The sequence below is a fragment of the Lytechinus pictus genome, chromosome 2 (genome assembly GCF_037042905.1).
Source record: "Lytechinus pictus isolate F3 Inbred chromosome 2, Lp3.0, whole genome shotgun sequence".
NCBI classification, from domain to species: domain Eukaryota; kingdom Metazoa; phylum Echinodermata; class Echinoidea; order Temnopleuroida; family Toxopneustidae; genus Lytechinus; species Lytechinus pictus.
In genome coordinates, this window is record NC_087246.1 from 32598756 (window position 1) to 32616992 (window position 18237).

The following is an 18237-nucleotide window of genomic DNA, read 5'->3' on the forward strand; positions in this document are numbered from 1 at the left end:
GACTTAATGCATGGCTGATCGTCAACAAAACGGAGTGTCGAGTGAGTTTGAACGCTAGCCTGTAAAACCTCTTCATTTTAGGAAATTGTTGAAATTCAAGCCTTATTTCAAATAACCAGAACTTTGTTATTTCTTGACAATTTTCTGTAATTGAGGTATCAAATTAAAGAGCAGATATTGAACCTTTTAAAAATGTGGTTTTCTTTTTGAAACCCAGATACAGCCCGCCAAATGACTGTTTGGTATCCCCTATTCAAAATGTTTTTGCTCACTCATGCGTGAACAAGAAATAATCTAAGTAATTTCAGATGAAAGAGGAGATTCTAAGCTTTACAATGGTAGGTCATTTGTCTATTGTATTTTTGATTAAGTTATGATAAATCATCGATAAATCTCGGTTTCGTTTTTTGTGGGACGCACTGTATATCAATGGTGGTATCAGTTATGTCAACCCATGGGCGGCAACCAAAATAAGTGAACTTGAACAAGCCATCCATGCTGTGAAGTGTCTGGAACTAACTTGTCTCAAATTTGTCACAAAAAAGTCAAAAGGGGAGCTAACTCTGACGTAAAGTAAGTAGGAATGTGAGTTACATATCAACAGGGTCTAAAGGATAACAGAAGTAATGCTACATGTAAATTCATTATGGGACAAGAGCCCGGCACCTTACAGTTACAGCCAGGCGGGACATTAAAATTTCAGTTTTAGGTAGAGGTAGCTGCAGAAGATTTGTTGTGAAATTTGCAGTAATAAATTAGGTTTTGGAAATTAGGTGGTGGCGGCGGTAGGGGGGGGGGTACACATACATTGTCAGGACCACTAGCATAATGAGCACACACAAAAATGAGGGGGCCAGGCATGGCTTAGGGGGCAAATTTGCCTAAAAGCTGTGCGAGTCTAGCAAACAAGCAAAATTGTTGATCTTTTTAATTAAAAAAAAATCAAAGTTTGTGATCATAGTTACATCATCCCCTTTTCATTCTTTTGCAACCCTTTTTGTTTGTTGGGGGGGGGGTCGTGAAAATTTTGGGATTCATGGCTCCCATGCCCCCAAGCTATATGCTTGTGGCCAGGACACCAAAAGTGGGGGTTCCTGTGAAATCTATATAGGTTACAAATTTTATGGACTTTGTATTCCTTATATGTATTCTTCCGCTTCGTCCCGTCATGCCCTGAGTTTGCGCGATTTGGATGGACGAGATTCGACGAGATTAGAGGTCATACTATGGTCATTCGACAGACTACCATTATTATCGATTGATTTGTTTATTTCATCAATACACCGGCGTTAAAAGGAAATCACTGATGCATTTCGTAGTTGCAAACATGATTATGTAATCCGGACAGACAGTGCGGCAAATTGTGGTGGTATATAGAGATTGCCCCCGCGTGGTCGGAACGTCATCGTAGCCCTCAGAATGGGTACAGGTATAATCTCTGTGCGGGTCTATGTGTTGAAAGGGGTGGGTAATTGCATCTCATATATATTCCTAATTCAACTTCAGACAACTTTCTATCATTTTTTGTAACAACACTGCGCTCGGCCTTTCTTAAAGGTCAAGTCCACCCCAGAAAACAGTTGATTCAAATAAATAGAGAAATGTCAAACATGAATAATGCTGAAAACTTCATCAAAATCGGATGTAAAATAAGAAAATTATGACATTTTAAAATTTCGCTTATTTTTCACAAAACAGTTCTATGCTCAACTCAGTGATATGCAAATGAGAGAGTCGATGATGTCACTCACTCACTATTTCTTTTGTTTTTTATTGTTTGAATTATACAATATTTCATTTTTTACAAATTTGACAATAAGGACCTCCTTACCTGAACCACAAAATGTAAAAATAACGGAATTCCACATGTTCAGGGAGGAATGAAACTTTGTTAGACATGACAATGATGAGAAAATCATAATATTTCATAAGATAAAATACAAAAGAAATAGTGAGTGGGTGATGTCATCGGTCCCCTCATTTGCATACCGAACAGGATGTGCACATAACTGTTTTGTGAAATTAAGCGAAACTTTAAAATATTGTAACTTTCTTATATTACATCCGATTTTGATGAAATTTTCAGTGTTATGCTTGTTTGAATTTTCTCTTTTTATTCAAATCAGCCTTTTGTTGGGGTGGACTTGTCCTTTAATCGGGCCGTCCCCCCCCCCCCCCCTCCATTGCGCCATGCACTCTAATGGAGGGACCCATGATGAAATCTTAAACCTATAATTATATAGGGGTCCAGAAAATAATTCGATTTAATTTGACAAAATATTTATTATTAGACAGAGAAAAGGATAGCATTTATTCACAAGATGTTACATATAATTGTCGCCCCCCCCCTCAAAAAAAAAAAAAAAAAAAAAAACTCTGACAAGGAAATTGCATCGCAGACATGACAGATGCGGGGTCCAGGGGGTCTAGGCATCGGATTTCAGTTCGATTGGTCCAAGTGTCTTCACATTGAAAAGGATCGTGCGTCCCTGGGTCCGACACTGATGCAACGCATTGAATGTAATACTCGACCCCTGGAATATCCCAAATGAGCCATGAATGTCCGATCAGAGTTCAATTTCCAATAGAGGGCCTAAATTTACATAACCAAAATACCCCCCCCCCTCGATCTCCCTTTAGAAGTATATATAAAACATGTTAAATCAAAATATTTTGACCCAAAAAAGTTGCTACACTCATTGACCTTTTTGAAATTTGATTGACCCAGCGAGTCATATCGGCCTATAATGGCAGCTATTTTCACCCCTGGGGGAGGTGCACTTAGGGGCATCTAGTAAAATCTGAAACCATACTGTTGAGAACGGATTGTTGAAATGAGGGGCTGACCCTCTACAAAATAATGGGGGTGCTTAGAATGCAATGTGGGTCTTGAGAACTGACTTGAAAAATGGCAAAATATATGCTTAGGAAGGGCCGGCAAGGCGCGAAAATGGGTTTTAAAGGCAACACTTACCCATATTGCCATCATACGTGTGTCCCCGCCACCGAAATTTGACAAAAAGACCGTTTTCGCTACCCCATATAGAATTTGGATATGAAGATGCGTGGCAGTTGACATGGACTTACATAAGTGTTGCAGTAAATATTAGACGTTAAATCAGTTCTCAATCAATTTCTTAAAATTTATTCTGGAAGGGCAAAATTTTAATGAATATAATTTCACAGTGGCGGACATACGGGGGGGGGGGGGGTAGGGGACTTACCCCCCTTGGGCTGCCAAGTAAAAAAATAATGTGCATGACCAAATGTGCGTAGACATGTTCGAGTGTCCAGTTTTTGGCAGAAAATCAAAAATTTTAGCTCACGCTTATTATTCGCGCTCGCATCAATATTGTTGAGTCATATACACATCCGATGTTCATGATTGCAAAACATGCTTAGAATGTCCAGATTTCATGTCTGAAAATGAAAAATTTTCAGCTAGCTCTTCGCGCTCGGCCTATTTATAGATACATGCCCATCTTGTTCATGGTTACATTGCTTTGAATGTCCGAGTGTTTTAGCAATATACCAATTAAAGTAAAAAAAAATCAGCTCGCGTTTCGAGCTCACATTGTTTGATTACATACCCATCCTAATTATGATTGTAAAAAGTGGTTACGCGGGGGGGGGGGGGGTCACAGAGGTTCAACAACCCCCCCCCCCCCCATTTTTTCAAAACCCTTTTATTTTTCTATTATTATATTTTTGCTTGTCAATTTTTTGGGGGGATGAAATGACCTACACTTTTGGGTAAAGACCCTTTTTTTTGTACGAAACGATCTCAAAATTTTTTGGTGGAGACCATTTTTTTTTTTGGGGGGGTGGCTTGTCACATTCATTGGGTATGAAACGACATCAACTTTTCGGTGAAGACGTTTTTGTTTATTTACTCTTTTTCTGTTTGTCAACTTTTCATTCAGCACGCCCCCCCCCCCCTCCCCCACCTTCAAATATCCTTCGTACGCTACTGATATAATTTCGATAATTTTCAGCTCGCGCTCGCATTAATTTGATTAGTGAGGTATATAGGCCTACTCTGCTCGTGAGTCACTGCAAATAGTCATAAATAGAACTCTTTTCAGGTCTTTCAGCTCACCTTTGCGCTCGCATGATTTTTCTCTTTCTTTTCTTCTTGAAAAAAAAAGTTTTCATTGGGTTTTCATGATTTTGTGTAACAAATCACATATAAACAATACAAGTAATTTGAAAATAAAAATTAAAAATTAAAAAAAAGCAGCATACACATTATTAGTTTACATTAGAAAAAGTACAGCTTAGCAACATATAATAAGTGATAAACATGAAGTAAAAGCAGTCACTTTGTCTCTTCTAAGTATTCCTCATCCCCTATCGTATAGTAAAGGCAAGAATGTAAATAACAGAGGGATAAAAATCAGGTGATTTACCTATTATTAGAGACTAACAAAATTCCTTCCTCAGAAGGCTCGCATGATTTTTATTGAGATGCGCATATTGTTCATGATGTGCAGATCGAATGTCCAGGTTTCAGGTCGAAAAATCAAAATTTCAGCTTACGCTTTGCATCAACAAGTTGGGCCCATTAAATCCATCCTATTCATGGTTACAAAATGTGCTCAGAATATCCAGATTCAGGTCGTGAAATTGCATATTTTCAGCTCGCGCTTCACGCCCACGGTATTTGTATTGGCGAGAAATATACTTATTCTATTCAAGAGTCACTGCAAATGGGTACTTTTTACATGTCAGTATATTAATATTTTCAGCTAATAAAGATATATGTGTATGTTTACGCAACTATTCCGCCATAAAGAGTTTCACAATGGTATGTAGCTTGATTACCATATCATTTATAATAAAATAGATAATTAATGTTGTTGCTTTTAGTTTTTTCCTAACTCATACATCAGTAAACCCGGGAGTAAACCTTTTCGTGCGGATATTCTCCTAACTCGACTCACTTCTAACCGTTTTGAGTTTTGTGGTCCATTAGTAACGGACGCCTACATTTACATTTTAGGGGGAATTTGATTTTATGTACTTTTGAAAAATAAAAAAAGATAGGTGTGATAAAACTTTGATAAGTATTTTTATTCATCATAAATTTATAATAATTCTTACAATAATTTCTTATGATAGTATTTGCTTGATATTCTATATTTTTTCACTGAATGTTAAAAATTTACCTATCACAGAATGGACGAACCTCATTGATACCATATACGGCAGGCAGGTCTACTACACATTTTACACGAATGGGTGGGGCATCCGTTCAACGCTGTATATATACTGCATATCGATATCGCATGCGGATATTTTTAATTTTGCGGATATATATGCATGTAGATAGGGGCCTAATTGGTACGTGGTAGGCTAACGTGTTGAACATTACTTTTACTAGTGTTTATCCGGTAGCAACTAATGCTTTAAATTCAACCCGGCAGAAGATACTACAATCAAGATACATAAACGTTTACATCTGCCAATCCTTGAAGAATTTGAAGTTAAATTGTGTCTTCATTCTTCAAAGACATTCTTCAAAGTTCATACAGCAACCTATATTCTATACAGCACATGACAGAGGCGTATTGACTATTGTCGATTTCGAGGGGAGTAAGTTAGGCCTACCACTACAGTACCACTAGCAAACGATTTTTGTACTTCGTGGAATATCTGGCTCCTTTTTTTTTTCTTCCAAACGACATACCATCATGTTAGACAGATTGCCAGCCAAGTTCCAGCAGACTTATTTCTGGTTTGAAGAAGATTTTGAACACGGCCCGTACTCGTCATGGATGGCAAAGTACTGGCACTGGTCAATATACATCAGCATCGCCTATGTGGTGATCATCTTCGGGCTGCAGCGGCTCATGCGAGACAGGCCTCCCTTCGATCTCCGCAGACCCCTGATACTATGGTCCGCTAGCCTCTCCGTCTTCAGCATCGTCTGTGCCTTCCGACTCGCCCAGGAGTTTGTCATGTATGCGCGGGACTATGGATGGAAAGCAACCATGTGTGATGACCGATATGGAATGGATGGGGTCAATGGCTTTTGGTCTATGTTATTCGTTTGGAGTAAGCTCCCGGAACTTGGTGACACGCTCTTCATCGTTCTTCGCAAACAACCTCTCATTTTCCTCCACTGGTATCACCACATCACCGTTTTCGTGTATTCATGGTACAGCTATCCTCTCATGTTGGCCCCCGGACGCTACTTCGTCGATCTCAATGCCCTTGTACATGCCTTTATGTATACCTACTATGCCCTCAAAGCATCTCGCCTTGTTCGTATACCTCGTCAAATCAATGTCTGCCTTACTTTAATCCAAACCTCCCAGATGGTCGTCGGATGCGTCATCAACACCCTGGCGTGGAAGTTTAGATCGCAAGGGGAGTTTTGTTCGACGACAGACAACAATATTAGGGTGTCGTTACTCATGTACTTTTCATATTTCATCCTCTTTGCTCATTACTTCTATAAAACCTACTTTGTGAAGAAGGCCCCCCGAAAGCAAAAGGAGGTGCAGAACGGTGTTCATCAAAACGGTGTTCATATCAATGGTGCACATCAAAATGGCAAATCTCATTATAGCAATGGAAAAGCATCACTCAAGACGGATTAAAATAGATGCATCCCCTTGATTGACTTCCTATTTACTGTTGCAGAGATCTTTCAAAATGTATGATAGTGCTATAATACAGGTGTAGACTATGTAGTATATTATGAGATTATTGATTACCATAGTACGTGGCTTCTTGTTAATGTAAAATCTTTTTTAAGGATGCCTGGTAATGAAATGTTCTCAAATTTGAAAAGAAACCAGTAGAGAATATAGGTGTACAGTGTATGCATGTAAACAATTTTTACAACTGTTTACAACTATTGAATATTTGACTACCAATGTACATTATAGTGAATGTACATGTAGGGGAGGGGTAAAAAGGTTTCCACTTTGCCTTGAAATTTTTGACATTTTAGCCATCTGAAAGAATGGAGCTGGTATTTTGTACTTTAGGTTGGTTGAATCTTTAGATTTTTAGAATGGTGATGATTGCCTCAAATGACCCACCCTAGGTACACATAGAAGCAAGGGTTCTGTTGGATACTGTATTTGTACTAAACAGGACCTTTCTTGAGCTATGAAAAACATCTAGTTTTGAGCTCTTTGAAAATCCCACCTATTAATATAGGGGTTGATGAAGCTCCGAGAATGCACTATTTAGCAATGAAATGTGACTCGGAGTACATGAGTAATCTGTTCTGTAGATGGAAGAATGTACAATTTGCTGACTCAGATTGAGAAGATCCCATACCACACACCCACCCTATAAACTCAACACCGAAGAAGGTTAATTGAGTAGGGAAAGTAATCCCTCTCAAAAGGGGCTAAGTTGAGAAAAATTGCCAGACCACTTAAACTCAAGGCGCCTGTTACTTGCAAAGTTGCCACTCCATGGTCCTTTTCTATGGACGCTTATTTTGGATGAGCCCCTTTCTTTAGAAAAGCTTGATATGACCATTAAAGGAGAATGAAACCCTTGAAACCAGCTGAATCCATATCAAAGAGAAAAATCAAAGAAACATATTGTTGAAAGTTTGAGGAAGATTGAATGAATAATAAGAAAGTTATGAGCATTCGAATATTGAGATCACTAGTGCCATGTAGATCCTCCCAACGGCAATGCGACCAAGATCTGTGATATCACACACGTACAACTCCCTCATTACTTTAGTACTTATTTCACTTATATTCTCACTTTTATAGAGTCTATCACAAGGTGAGGTGTTCTCTTTATGAGATGACAAGTACAGAGGTTTCACAACATTATATCATTGATGAATCGTTTGTCATATGATTAGAATGAGCAAAAAGAGATGTTTTGGGGTATATTTTCAGTGTCCAAATGGGAGAGTTGTACGTGTGTGACATCACAGATCTTGGTCGCATTGCCAATGGGAGGATCTCCATAGCATTAGTGATCTCGACATTCAAATGCTCATAACTCTTTTATTGCTAGTCCTATTTTTCTCAAAGTTTTGTTGATCTTATTCTTTGATTTTTCTGCTTTCACAAAAGCTAACTTGCTCCAAGAGTTTCATTCTCCTTTAAGTAATGAAATTATGGTAGTGGGAATGTTTACCAAAGATTTGTGATGATTGTGATCACATGCAAGGGTCATGTGTTTATTATGTTCCTGACAAAATGCTTTCAGCTCCGGAGTTCCTGTACTTTCATACATGTAGGATGAGATCGAATTGGTCACAGCTCAGTTTACAAATGAGTGTCTCAGACATGATGGAGAGCGGGAGGGTTGTGTGGGGCTGGCTTCTCTTGGCTCTTCTCTTTTCTCTGGCAGTAAATTGAAATACATTTTAATGAAATCTGCTGTTTTTGTACCTGTACATTGTGTTTGAATATATGAGCCTGCAGATATCCATATCACTCAAAACACAAAACCATCTAAATGCATACCTTTATATATATATTTAGTACCCAGTACCGGGGTATTAACAAAAAGAAATTCTCTTCCAGAGATCCATGTAGATGTTTTGGAGGGATCGACAATTTGATGTACATGTATGTATGCCATGTTAACATGTGGCTACTCTATAAGATGCAGTAAATGTTATTATTTTTATCATCATCATCGTCATTTTAGTTGGCATCTAGGCAAGTTGGGGTCCACTTAAATAAGGCCTTTTAAAGGCCAACCATATTTAAGAATCATTTATGTGTTGTAACTAACAGCTGCATACGGTACATCTCAAGTCTTATTCGTCAACGCAAAGTGTACATGTAATTCGTGATGTGATCTGTTTACAACTTGTAAACCATTTTCACAAAGGCAGACTGAGTCTTTGCATAGTTTGGTCATTGTTCTATATTTTCAATGCAAAGAACAAACAAACAAACAAACACAGCTCAGTCATAAGTTAGCATACTGTAGAAGAGCTTACTATGAGAAAAAGAAGTTTAATCTAGCAATGCTGCAATGGCATACCTTGAATCATGTACAATCAAGCATATAATATTTTAGTATTCAAATTATGTCTAAAGAAAAATGTTATACTAAGTTATTTTTATACAATCATGTTATCCAGAGTCTCTCCATGTACATGCACAATTGCACATAGTTCTACTGAATGAAGATTTTATTTATTTTGGGGGGTACATTTATAGAGATTAGCCTTTCCCCAACCTTGTGCCTGGCTATGTATGTATTTTAAATCCTTGTCTCAAGATTTCAAAAGAGCAAGTGAAAGAATAATACCTTGAACTAATATTTGCAAGAAAACCTCACATACACCCACAGTGACCTTACGTATTATTCTATACATGTATTGAAACCAGCCAGCATTAAGAACTGGAAAGGAGACAAAGGCTTCAATACTCTGGCTTGTACATCCTTGTCTTATCAAAATTAATCATTGCTTACTCAAGTCTCGATTGTAGGGTTTATGATAGCATTATCTTATCAAAGTTGCCTTCTGTGCTTATCTACACAAGTATTTGACATGGCACGAGTCAACTGCACCCATATGAATAATGCTGCAAGTAAAGTAGTATGTTAACTGTATGGAGGTGAGGAGTACATGTACATGTAATTCTTCGCACAAAACCAAACAGCACTTAACATTTTATCTTGATGACTGGATAGCACAGTCTACTAACAGTACATGTATACGGACATGTGGTGTGCGCAGAGTTAAATGAGTTCTGTGCCGTAAAAAGAGGGCAAATTAAATTTCTAAAGAAATATCTTTCATTGCCAATTTAAAATTCCACTTCAAAGGGTAACTGAAGTTACTGAACCACAAGGATGTAACTCAGTGAATATCCTGCCAGAGGCCCCACATGTTCTACGATACATACCTTGAACCATCCAAAATATATTGTGAAATTATTTTTTTTAAAGAATGTTCTGAAGAACAGGACTGCATGTACTTTGGAACGTTGCCAATGATGGTATTATTTAATTTCTTGGCAAATATTGTATCTTTGTATTTGTATAATGATGACCAAAATGACCAAGATGTTGCATCCTGAGTATATGTACCTGGGTTTAAGATCCTGGAACTACTTGTGTAGTTTGGCTCTTGAACTGGTACCTGTACTCTTCAAAGTGGCTGCAGCATATTATTATCAGCCTACAACCCACCTACAGACTACAGTACATAATAGTGTGTGCAGGTTTTTTTTTTCCTTCTTTTTTAGGACAATTTTGAGCTTATCAAAATAGGCCAGGGGATTGCTCCCTATGTGTACCATAGAGATACAAACAGTTTGTATCATCACGCATAAGGCCTATGTACATGTACTAGTCTGCAGGCACAGACCCTTGGTTTTCACAATTCACATACTGTACAGTAGTGAATAATGCAGAGTCTGAAATAGTGAGACTAGTTTCACTATGTACTGTGGCTGGCTCTCCCAAGGAAAGTTTAGCCTCTAGTCTTCACTCTAGACATGGTATAATTGGTTAAAGTGTCAAACATGAGTCAGTCAGACCTGCCAACCAGTACGTTTTTGCAACCAAAAGACGGCAGTACGTTTTTTCTTTTAATAATACGTTTTGTAAAAAAAAATATATATATATATATATATATATATTTATTTTTTTTCTTCTTCTTTTTTTAAAAACAAATTTTAACTTAATTTATTGAGGAAAATCATCTTATATGTCTCTATTTCATAAAACTTACACAAATATGGCTATTAGATCAATGTAATTTCAGGTAACTTGTTTTTTTTTTTCAATCATTTTGTTAAAACGAGGGTGAGATATACACATGTTTCAATGTTTTTTTTTCATCTGCAATAGCATTAGCAGAGCGCAGTTTAGCTTGCATGCAGCTTGGGCGCCGCGATGAGCGGGTGCGCCACGCATTTTATTATGAAATACACTTTTTTGGGGGAAAATTCAGTTTTTTTTTATCACAGAATATAATTTTTCATTCCCAGAGGTTGGCAGGTCTGGTCAGTGCTTGTAGACTAGGCGTACACGTAAAGAAGTGATGGGGCATAAAAATCCATTCAGTTTATTTTCCTTTGAATATTGAGTGATCTGAATTCCATTCCTGCACACAGTTATGATTGGCTGGATAAAGCAATCTGCTCCGCAATTATTAATTCACCGTCAAAGGGAACTCTTGACCGCTTCACTGATTTCACTGTGTAAATCCGGTATGTTTACCTACGTGTACACTATTGACAAAAGTTTAGGTAGAATTACCAAATCTATGTATGAATAGCAGAAGTCAGTGCAGTAAAATAGCTAGAAATATGTTCTAGATACCAAGTGCTGGTACATGTAACTCCTTGGTTCTACATACATGTACGTTGTTTACCATTATAAACCCTGGTTGCGTTCAATCAGATTAAGGAGGTATAAACTTCCTTGAATTCAAACCCAACTTGAAAAGGCAGAAAAGATGCGCTTCGAAAGGTGATTCTGCACAACCACTTTATGTGCATGTATCATGATTTTACATTACTCATGACAATATTTAGATACCAAAACTTTTAAGTATGTGAGTACTGAGTAGCAAATGCAGTTAATTTCCCATTGAGTGACCTGTTGATTTGTAGTGATAGTCTTGTCTACATGTATGGTGTTTTAATGTCCATGTCTAGTGCAAGTTACATTTGGGATATTCTTCATGTTGTGTGTATCCTTGATAGATCTATAGACCCTTCTGTATGGTAGGCCCACATGAAGGCCTGTATCCATACCGGACTGTATTGGGACTTAGGGAGATTCCCCAATCCTGGAAAATCACTTATGGTTTCTGTGGGAGTATTTTGCATCACGGATATAGATCGGAATCCATGCTTGATAGATACGATATGCATGATTACATTGGCTTTTGTTGATGGTCAATTTATGTAGGGCCTACATTTAGGCATTTTGAATGCACAGTAGCGATCATGATTTGGATGATGATTCCAAAACTGGCTGTGATTTGTTCACAGTAGAACGAAATCGGACAAACAAATCACTGACCGTACGAGAAGTTGAAATTTCCTATCAAAGACTTTACCTTTGATAAATCATGGCCATGTTCAAGTTATATTCTGTCAGTGATTAAACCGAAAATTTTGAAACACTATCAAACCATCTGTCTACTAACTCATACATTGAGTGCTATATGTATGATGTAGGCCTAGTTGTAACCTTCTTGGCCAAGTGGTATTTTTTTTTAGTGGTACATGTAGGCCTACATGTATATGTCTTGTTCAATTTATAATTCTTTGGAACCAATACTTTCTCCTAGTCCCCCCCCCCCCCAATGTTATTGTTTTGTGCATGCATTTCATTTTGTTTTTTCGCTATGTGTGAAGGCCTATGTGTCTCAAATGCACACGGGATCGATATGATATAGGATATCTTTATCTTATACAAACATTTCAAAGCGCAGCTCATATTCCACAAATATCTGTGAGCTTCCGGTTTTATATCTAAAAGAATATCTTTGGGGCAAATACATGTCCATGTACAGGAAGAGAAGTGTTGTAATTCCATGAAATTGAGTATTTGCATGCCTTTCACGGTCCATTTGAGTTCTGAAAGTTTCACTTTATATGTCATAATGGCATGTGGGGTAGATTCCGGTTGAAAGGAAAAGATAATTTTCATATTCCAGGATGTACTCGTTTTGAAGCAGGACAAATTGAGTTTGATCACAATAGCCACACCAGTCAGCATAAATGTGCATACACTCTAGGCCTGTAGATTTTTTTTCTTCCAAAGTCACAGAACCATTGATTTTTAAAAGGTTTTCACACACATATCTATAGTTGTTCCATCTACATGTCAAGGCAGTGATTTTTTTCTATGCTTCAGTGGTGTGCAAGTCTGTTATATTGTGAGCTATGGATCACTGTTGTTGATTTCAATTATTTATAAGACTCGATGATGGAAATAGTGTGACCACATTTATACCTAGGTACTAGGCCAGTGTCAAACCATTGAAACTATAAAGTAACCCATGGTGCCCGTCTTACAAAGAGTTGCGATTGATCCGATCAATCGCAGCTACGGAAAGCCAGCAAAGTCAACATATAAAATGCATGTTTGCTTAAAACATTTTCTAGATATGAATGTATGACAATTTGGTGTGTTCTCCGTTGTTTACAAAGGACATTTTGCAAATTTCCTGTAGAAAAAATTATGACACTGATGGATTTCCATAGAGTTACGATTGATCCAACGATTGATTTGATCAATCGTAACTCTTTGTAAGACGGGGCCCAGTTATATGATGTTGGGTAGTGTTAAATTCAACACCTTATGTGTTAAATATATTCGACACTGTACTTGCAGTGCAGAAAAGGGGTTAAATTTCCCACTGCTCCTTATATACCAAATGACACCATGTATTGGGCCTTTGAAACTTATGAGGGATATGAATTTTGGAACATACAGTATATTTGGGGTAATTTGCACAAACCCCAGTGCCCTGTCAGTGCATTTATCGGTATTAGAATAAAAAAAGGACAAAGTTATAGACCGAGTTGATATTGTACATAAAAGTAACCTGACGGGGTGTTAAGCTGTGCAGGAGTTGATAGATGAAGGGCATATATATATATCCACGGCAGAGAAATTAATAATTGAATACTACGAGACTCATCCTACATCACCTCATCATTGTTAATATACCACCAAGTCCAAGGGCTTCATATGATTGGCAAATAAACTCTTCGTGGAAGATCACGCCACAAGTGCCATTGATTATCAATAATTCATAGATAATGATACTGGGTTTGTCTATTATAGATACATGTACAAGTAGGCCTGCACATAATACATACATGTATTATTAATTAATGATATTGCAAGTGGGCCTACTGTTTTATTGTAAAATCACCAAAAGTTCACACACGTTGTTGCGACATGCACTTGTGATGTACAGTGGTGGAGTCTGTATGCTTCAGATCAGCAATGTTTTTTTGTTTGTTTTTTTAATATCTGAGGGTAATATTTGTTTGTTTTTGCTTAAAATCAGATCCTTTTGACAGTATGGTTGATCATGCTCACTATGTAATGAGTTGTACTACTTATAACACAATAATGCATGTGGAATTTTTTTTTAAATGGGTACATTGTCAAATTAAAGGTTCTAAGTGAAGGGTTTCATCGAATATTTTGTTACAATTTTCAATAAAAAGGAGGTATGAACATTGAGGGGCGGCTTGCTAGAATATTCCAACAAAATGATATTTCTATCAGTGTCTCTGAGTCCAGGCAATGTAAGCTACACATTTCTCAAGGATTTGGGTCATAAATCACTTGGCCTGTTTTGTCAACATTTCCTTGACTTGATTATCAACATATAACCTCCAAGATATCACTGGCAAGCATATGCCAATTTCCCTCATGAACCTGTAATCACCATGACTTGCAAAAAATAAGTGTAGTAGATGTTATTATGACATTTGTAGTGGTATGATAATGATTGTTATTTTGTAGGATCCATGATTTAGTGGAATAAAGAGTCAAATCTGGCCAACCAATCACCAAGGTCCCCCCCCCCCCCACCACTGTTACAATTTCATAACCTCTTGTTCACAAATGCTACCTGGTAGTTTTATTGGTAATTGTGCCCAGATCGTAAAACTAATAAATCAATGTGAAAGAGAATTACTGTAATCCCCTAATAAACGTTCCTGTTTCCTGCTAATACATACATGTACATAGGGCCTACATAGGGTCGCAGCCCTAGGCATTGTGAAGGCAGATTTTGAGAACTTATGACATGAAGCAAAAAGAATGTGCATGATGATTTGCTTAGGAATGCATGACAGTCTTGTTTGCTCATATCTACAGTCCTGAACTATATCTGGTTTAGGTGGGCGTTGTGAACATTAAAATAAGTATTTGAGGCCTGAATACATGTACATTAAGATTTAGAGGTATTGTGGGCATGAAAGCATATTTAACCTGAATGTATCATGGTTATTCAAGGTGACATGCATTGAGTCATGAAATACATACTGGTAATAATGATGTTCACGGTTTGTACCCAGTAACAATACATGTCGGTGGATAAACAAATGAAATGCCTGCATTGAAGTGTACAAAATATTTGATATCAGCCGTTTCTCTATACATGTAAGTGCTTAATGAGAGAAAGAGCTGATAACTCTATAACTGCTTTTTAAAGTGTGTTTCAATGTAAGAACGGTATGCATTATTTTCAGTGTCAAACCACATTCTTCCTCGTATTAGTATTAAACCTCATTAAATAAAATATTATATTTATGTGTGAAACATTCATGTAGTACAAAAATTCAAGAATTAGATTCGTATGTACAGTATGTAAAATATATTACAAAATATGTGCTATTTTGAATGATTTTCTAAAAAGATTTTTATACTAAATGTTTGATCTTGCAGTTTGATTGGCCTTGTCCTAAAAGATGCCAGGGGCAGTATTTTCTCTCCCCCGAAAAAATTATGAATCAGAATTTATTATGTACATGCAAATATTTTTATCAATAATGACAAAATGTGCAAATTTGAATTGATTATGCAAGAAATTTTCAATGCACTGTAGTTCACAGTGATTCCTCATACCTTACTTTATTCTTTAAGATCTTTTTTTCCTCATATTTATGTTTCCTTTGTATTGTTGAATGCATGTCATCTTGCTCTTTGAAGTCTGCTTAATATAATGAGGAGATTGTGAATTATACATTCCAAAAGCTGGTGCAGATTTATGACAAAAGCAAGATTCAATTTGTATTCGTGTTTCATTATCTTTACACTTAGTTTTATTACTTAAATGTACACTTGTATGTTTGAATTGGAATATGGCATTGAAAATCGAGTCAATAAAGGAATGGCAAAGGATGTTTCAGAAAGCTTTCCGCGATGTTTTGCTTGACTTCACACTGACTTGAATGCAAAGTGCAAGATATTCCAAGAATGAAGATGATCGAGTGTATAATTTCAGTGAATGATTTTTATAGTTACTTTTACCTGAATGGTTGATCAAATAGCTTTTTAAGTCATTCATTGTCCAGTCAATCAAACGCTAATCAAGATCATTGTCACATGTGCATTTGCTTCAAAACCCTCAGAACTATTTTCTTGTGAACATTTGTGTTATGCAGGACACATGATGGTCTGTCATTAAAAAAAGTCATTTAATACATTGGGTACTCCAGGCTGACAATAATATTATTTGAACAGATCAAGAAAAACCACACAAACAAAACAATGAAAATGTAATCGAAATCAGACAAGGAATAACAAAGTTATAGCATTTTAAAGACTTGCATTATTCCCGTGAAACAGTTCTAGGCATGTCTTCATGAATATTCAATAAGCAAACTGATGATGTCATACCCCACTTGTTCTTTTGTGTTTTATTATATGAAATTAGGTTTATTAAATTTTTTCCTTCAAGAACCAAAAATATTATAAAACAACTGATTAAGTGCAATAGATATTCATTGATAAACTTATTTCATAAGGGGGACACATAATTCACACATGTATAATAAAACAAAACAATTATGATTTCATGTAATAGCATAAGAAAAAAGTGGGGATGTGACATCAGCCCATGTAATGAATATTCATGAAGACGTGCATAGAACTGTTTTCACAATATATTGCTAGACTTAATAACTTCGTTATTTTGTTATCAGATTTTGATGACATTTTCAGCAGATTGATCTGTGAATTTTACTTTATTTATTTATATATAAATATTTTCAGCCTGGAGCATCCCTTTAATAAAATGCTAACTTGTGAGCCCACATGTATTCCCTAGGTCCTGTGATACAAAAGCTTTGGTGATGACTGATGATCATACAGATAATATTTTGCAAGCAACCATTGGTTGTACATCTTGGTCGGTGCAATCAATCATAAGAAAATAGTGAAATAAGTTTAATGATGAAACCTGAGTTATGACTATTCCTAATGATCTCATTTAAATTGTCAAAATTAAGATTCGGCTATAAAAACTATAATGGTATTAATGTTGATGAATACAGTTATGCTTACATGTATAGCTTATTCCAGTTAGTAAGCTTGTGCTTAAATTTTAAAGCGGCTTTCCGAAACATTTCCCACCATGCACCTTTTCAACAATGGTTATTTCTACTTTACCTGGCATGTAAATGCATTAAGTTATTTACTAGTCTTCTTTTTTTTCCCTTTTCTTTACATTTTCTTTAATATTTATGGAAATAATTTCTGTGATTTTAGATTTATGATAATGTATCCCGGTATATTTTTTAGTTTGATTTTTGTTTACAGAACTGTGTGTAAATATCAATGATAAAGATTGGGAGATCATGCTAAGATTCAGCTCAGGATTATTGATACACTGTTGATGAATTTACTATTGATGTACATGTAGATTGACATCTATAACTAGTTAGAAGCAATATGGATTATGGAATTTGAAGACTATTTTTTAAGGAAGTACATGAAATTCGATTCTCATGTTTAACATAAACCAAGTACATGTAACATACAATGCCTTGTGAAGTTTTTTTTTAAGATGTTAAATGTTTGAAATCACTCCTCTCTGCTTTGGTGTGACATTGGAAAATATGCAATGTTTTTTATATCATTTCCAGTGTCCTATAATTGTATTGATGTACCATTTCAAATATATTATTTTATCAAGATTGTGATAAGAATGTATAGATCTTTACTTACATGTAAGGTGGGATATATACATGTATGATCTTATTTTACAATTATAGATGACTTACAATGTACATGCAATTACCAAAAAAATGAGTGTGATAATGTTATCCAGAACTTGGCATGGAACACAATGAATTCATGGTAAAGACGTTTTCTATGATATATAAAATATATGTCAAGCAGCTTGATGAAACTGTATTTGGGGCTTTTTCTACAGGAGAAAGGGCTCGACCATCCTTTTGTTTTTCATCAAATGCTCAATAAAAAACAGATGGTTAAGGGGAAAAAGTGTCTCTGCTGTTGTACTTGTTCTGTATCTGTATAGTTTGCATAACGGAGAGGGAATTATGTTGCTGAATTCAATGAAGATGGTGACCATGATGATGATGGTGGTAGTATTGATGATGGTGGTGAATGTGATTAGGATGATGATGTTGGTGGTATATACCTTATCCGATTACTTCCCTTTTTCCCCGATTCTGTTTCGATTCCCCAATTGTGACTTGCATTCCCAGCCAGGCCTTGTCAGATCTGTGTTTTATAGCTCCATGGTCAGATCATGGAGTAACTCACTATTCA

At 36.3% G+C, this 18237-nt stretch overlaps 1 protein-coding gene across 1 annotated transcript; it reads left to right on the forward strand.

Annotated features, from left to right (window-relative positions):
- Positions 1-5258: 5258 nt before the first annotated feature.
- Positions 5259-17946, forward strand: LOC129254388 (very long chain fatty acid elongase 6-like). The gene has a single exon (XM_064115476.1). It carries the CDS (start codon positions 5694-5696, stop codon positions 6603-6605), a length of 912 nt encoding a protein of 303 aa, XP_063971546.1. The 5' UTR covers positions 5259-5693; the 3' UTR covers positions 6606-17946.
- The last annotated feature ends 291 nt before the right edge of the window (positions 17947-18237 follow it).

What these genes read in the sequence shown, in the direction of transcription:
- LOC129254388 (XM_064115476.1), top strand. Translation starts at nt 5,694, where the DNA reads ATGTTAGACAGATTGCCAGCCAAGTTCCAGCAGACTTATTTCTGGTTT.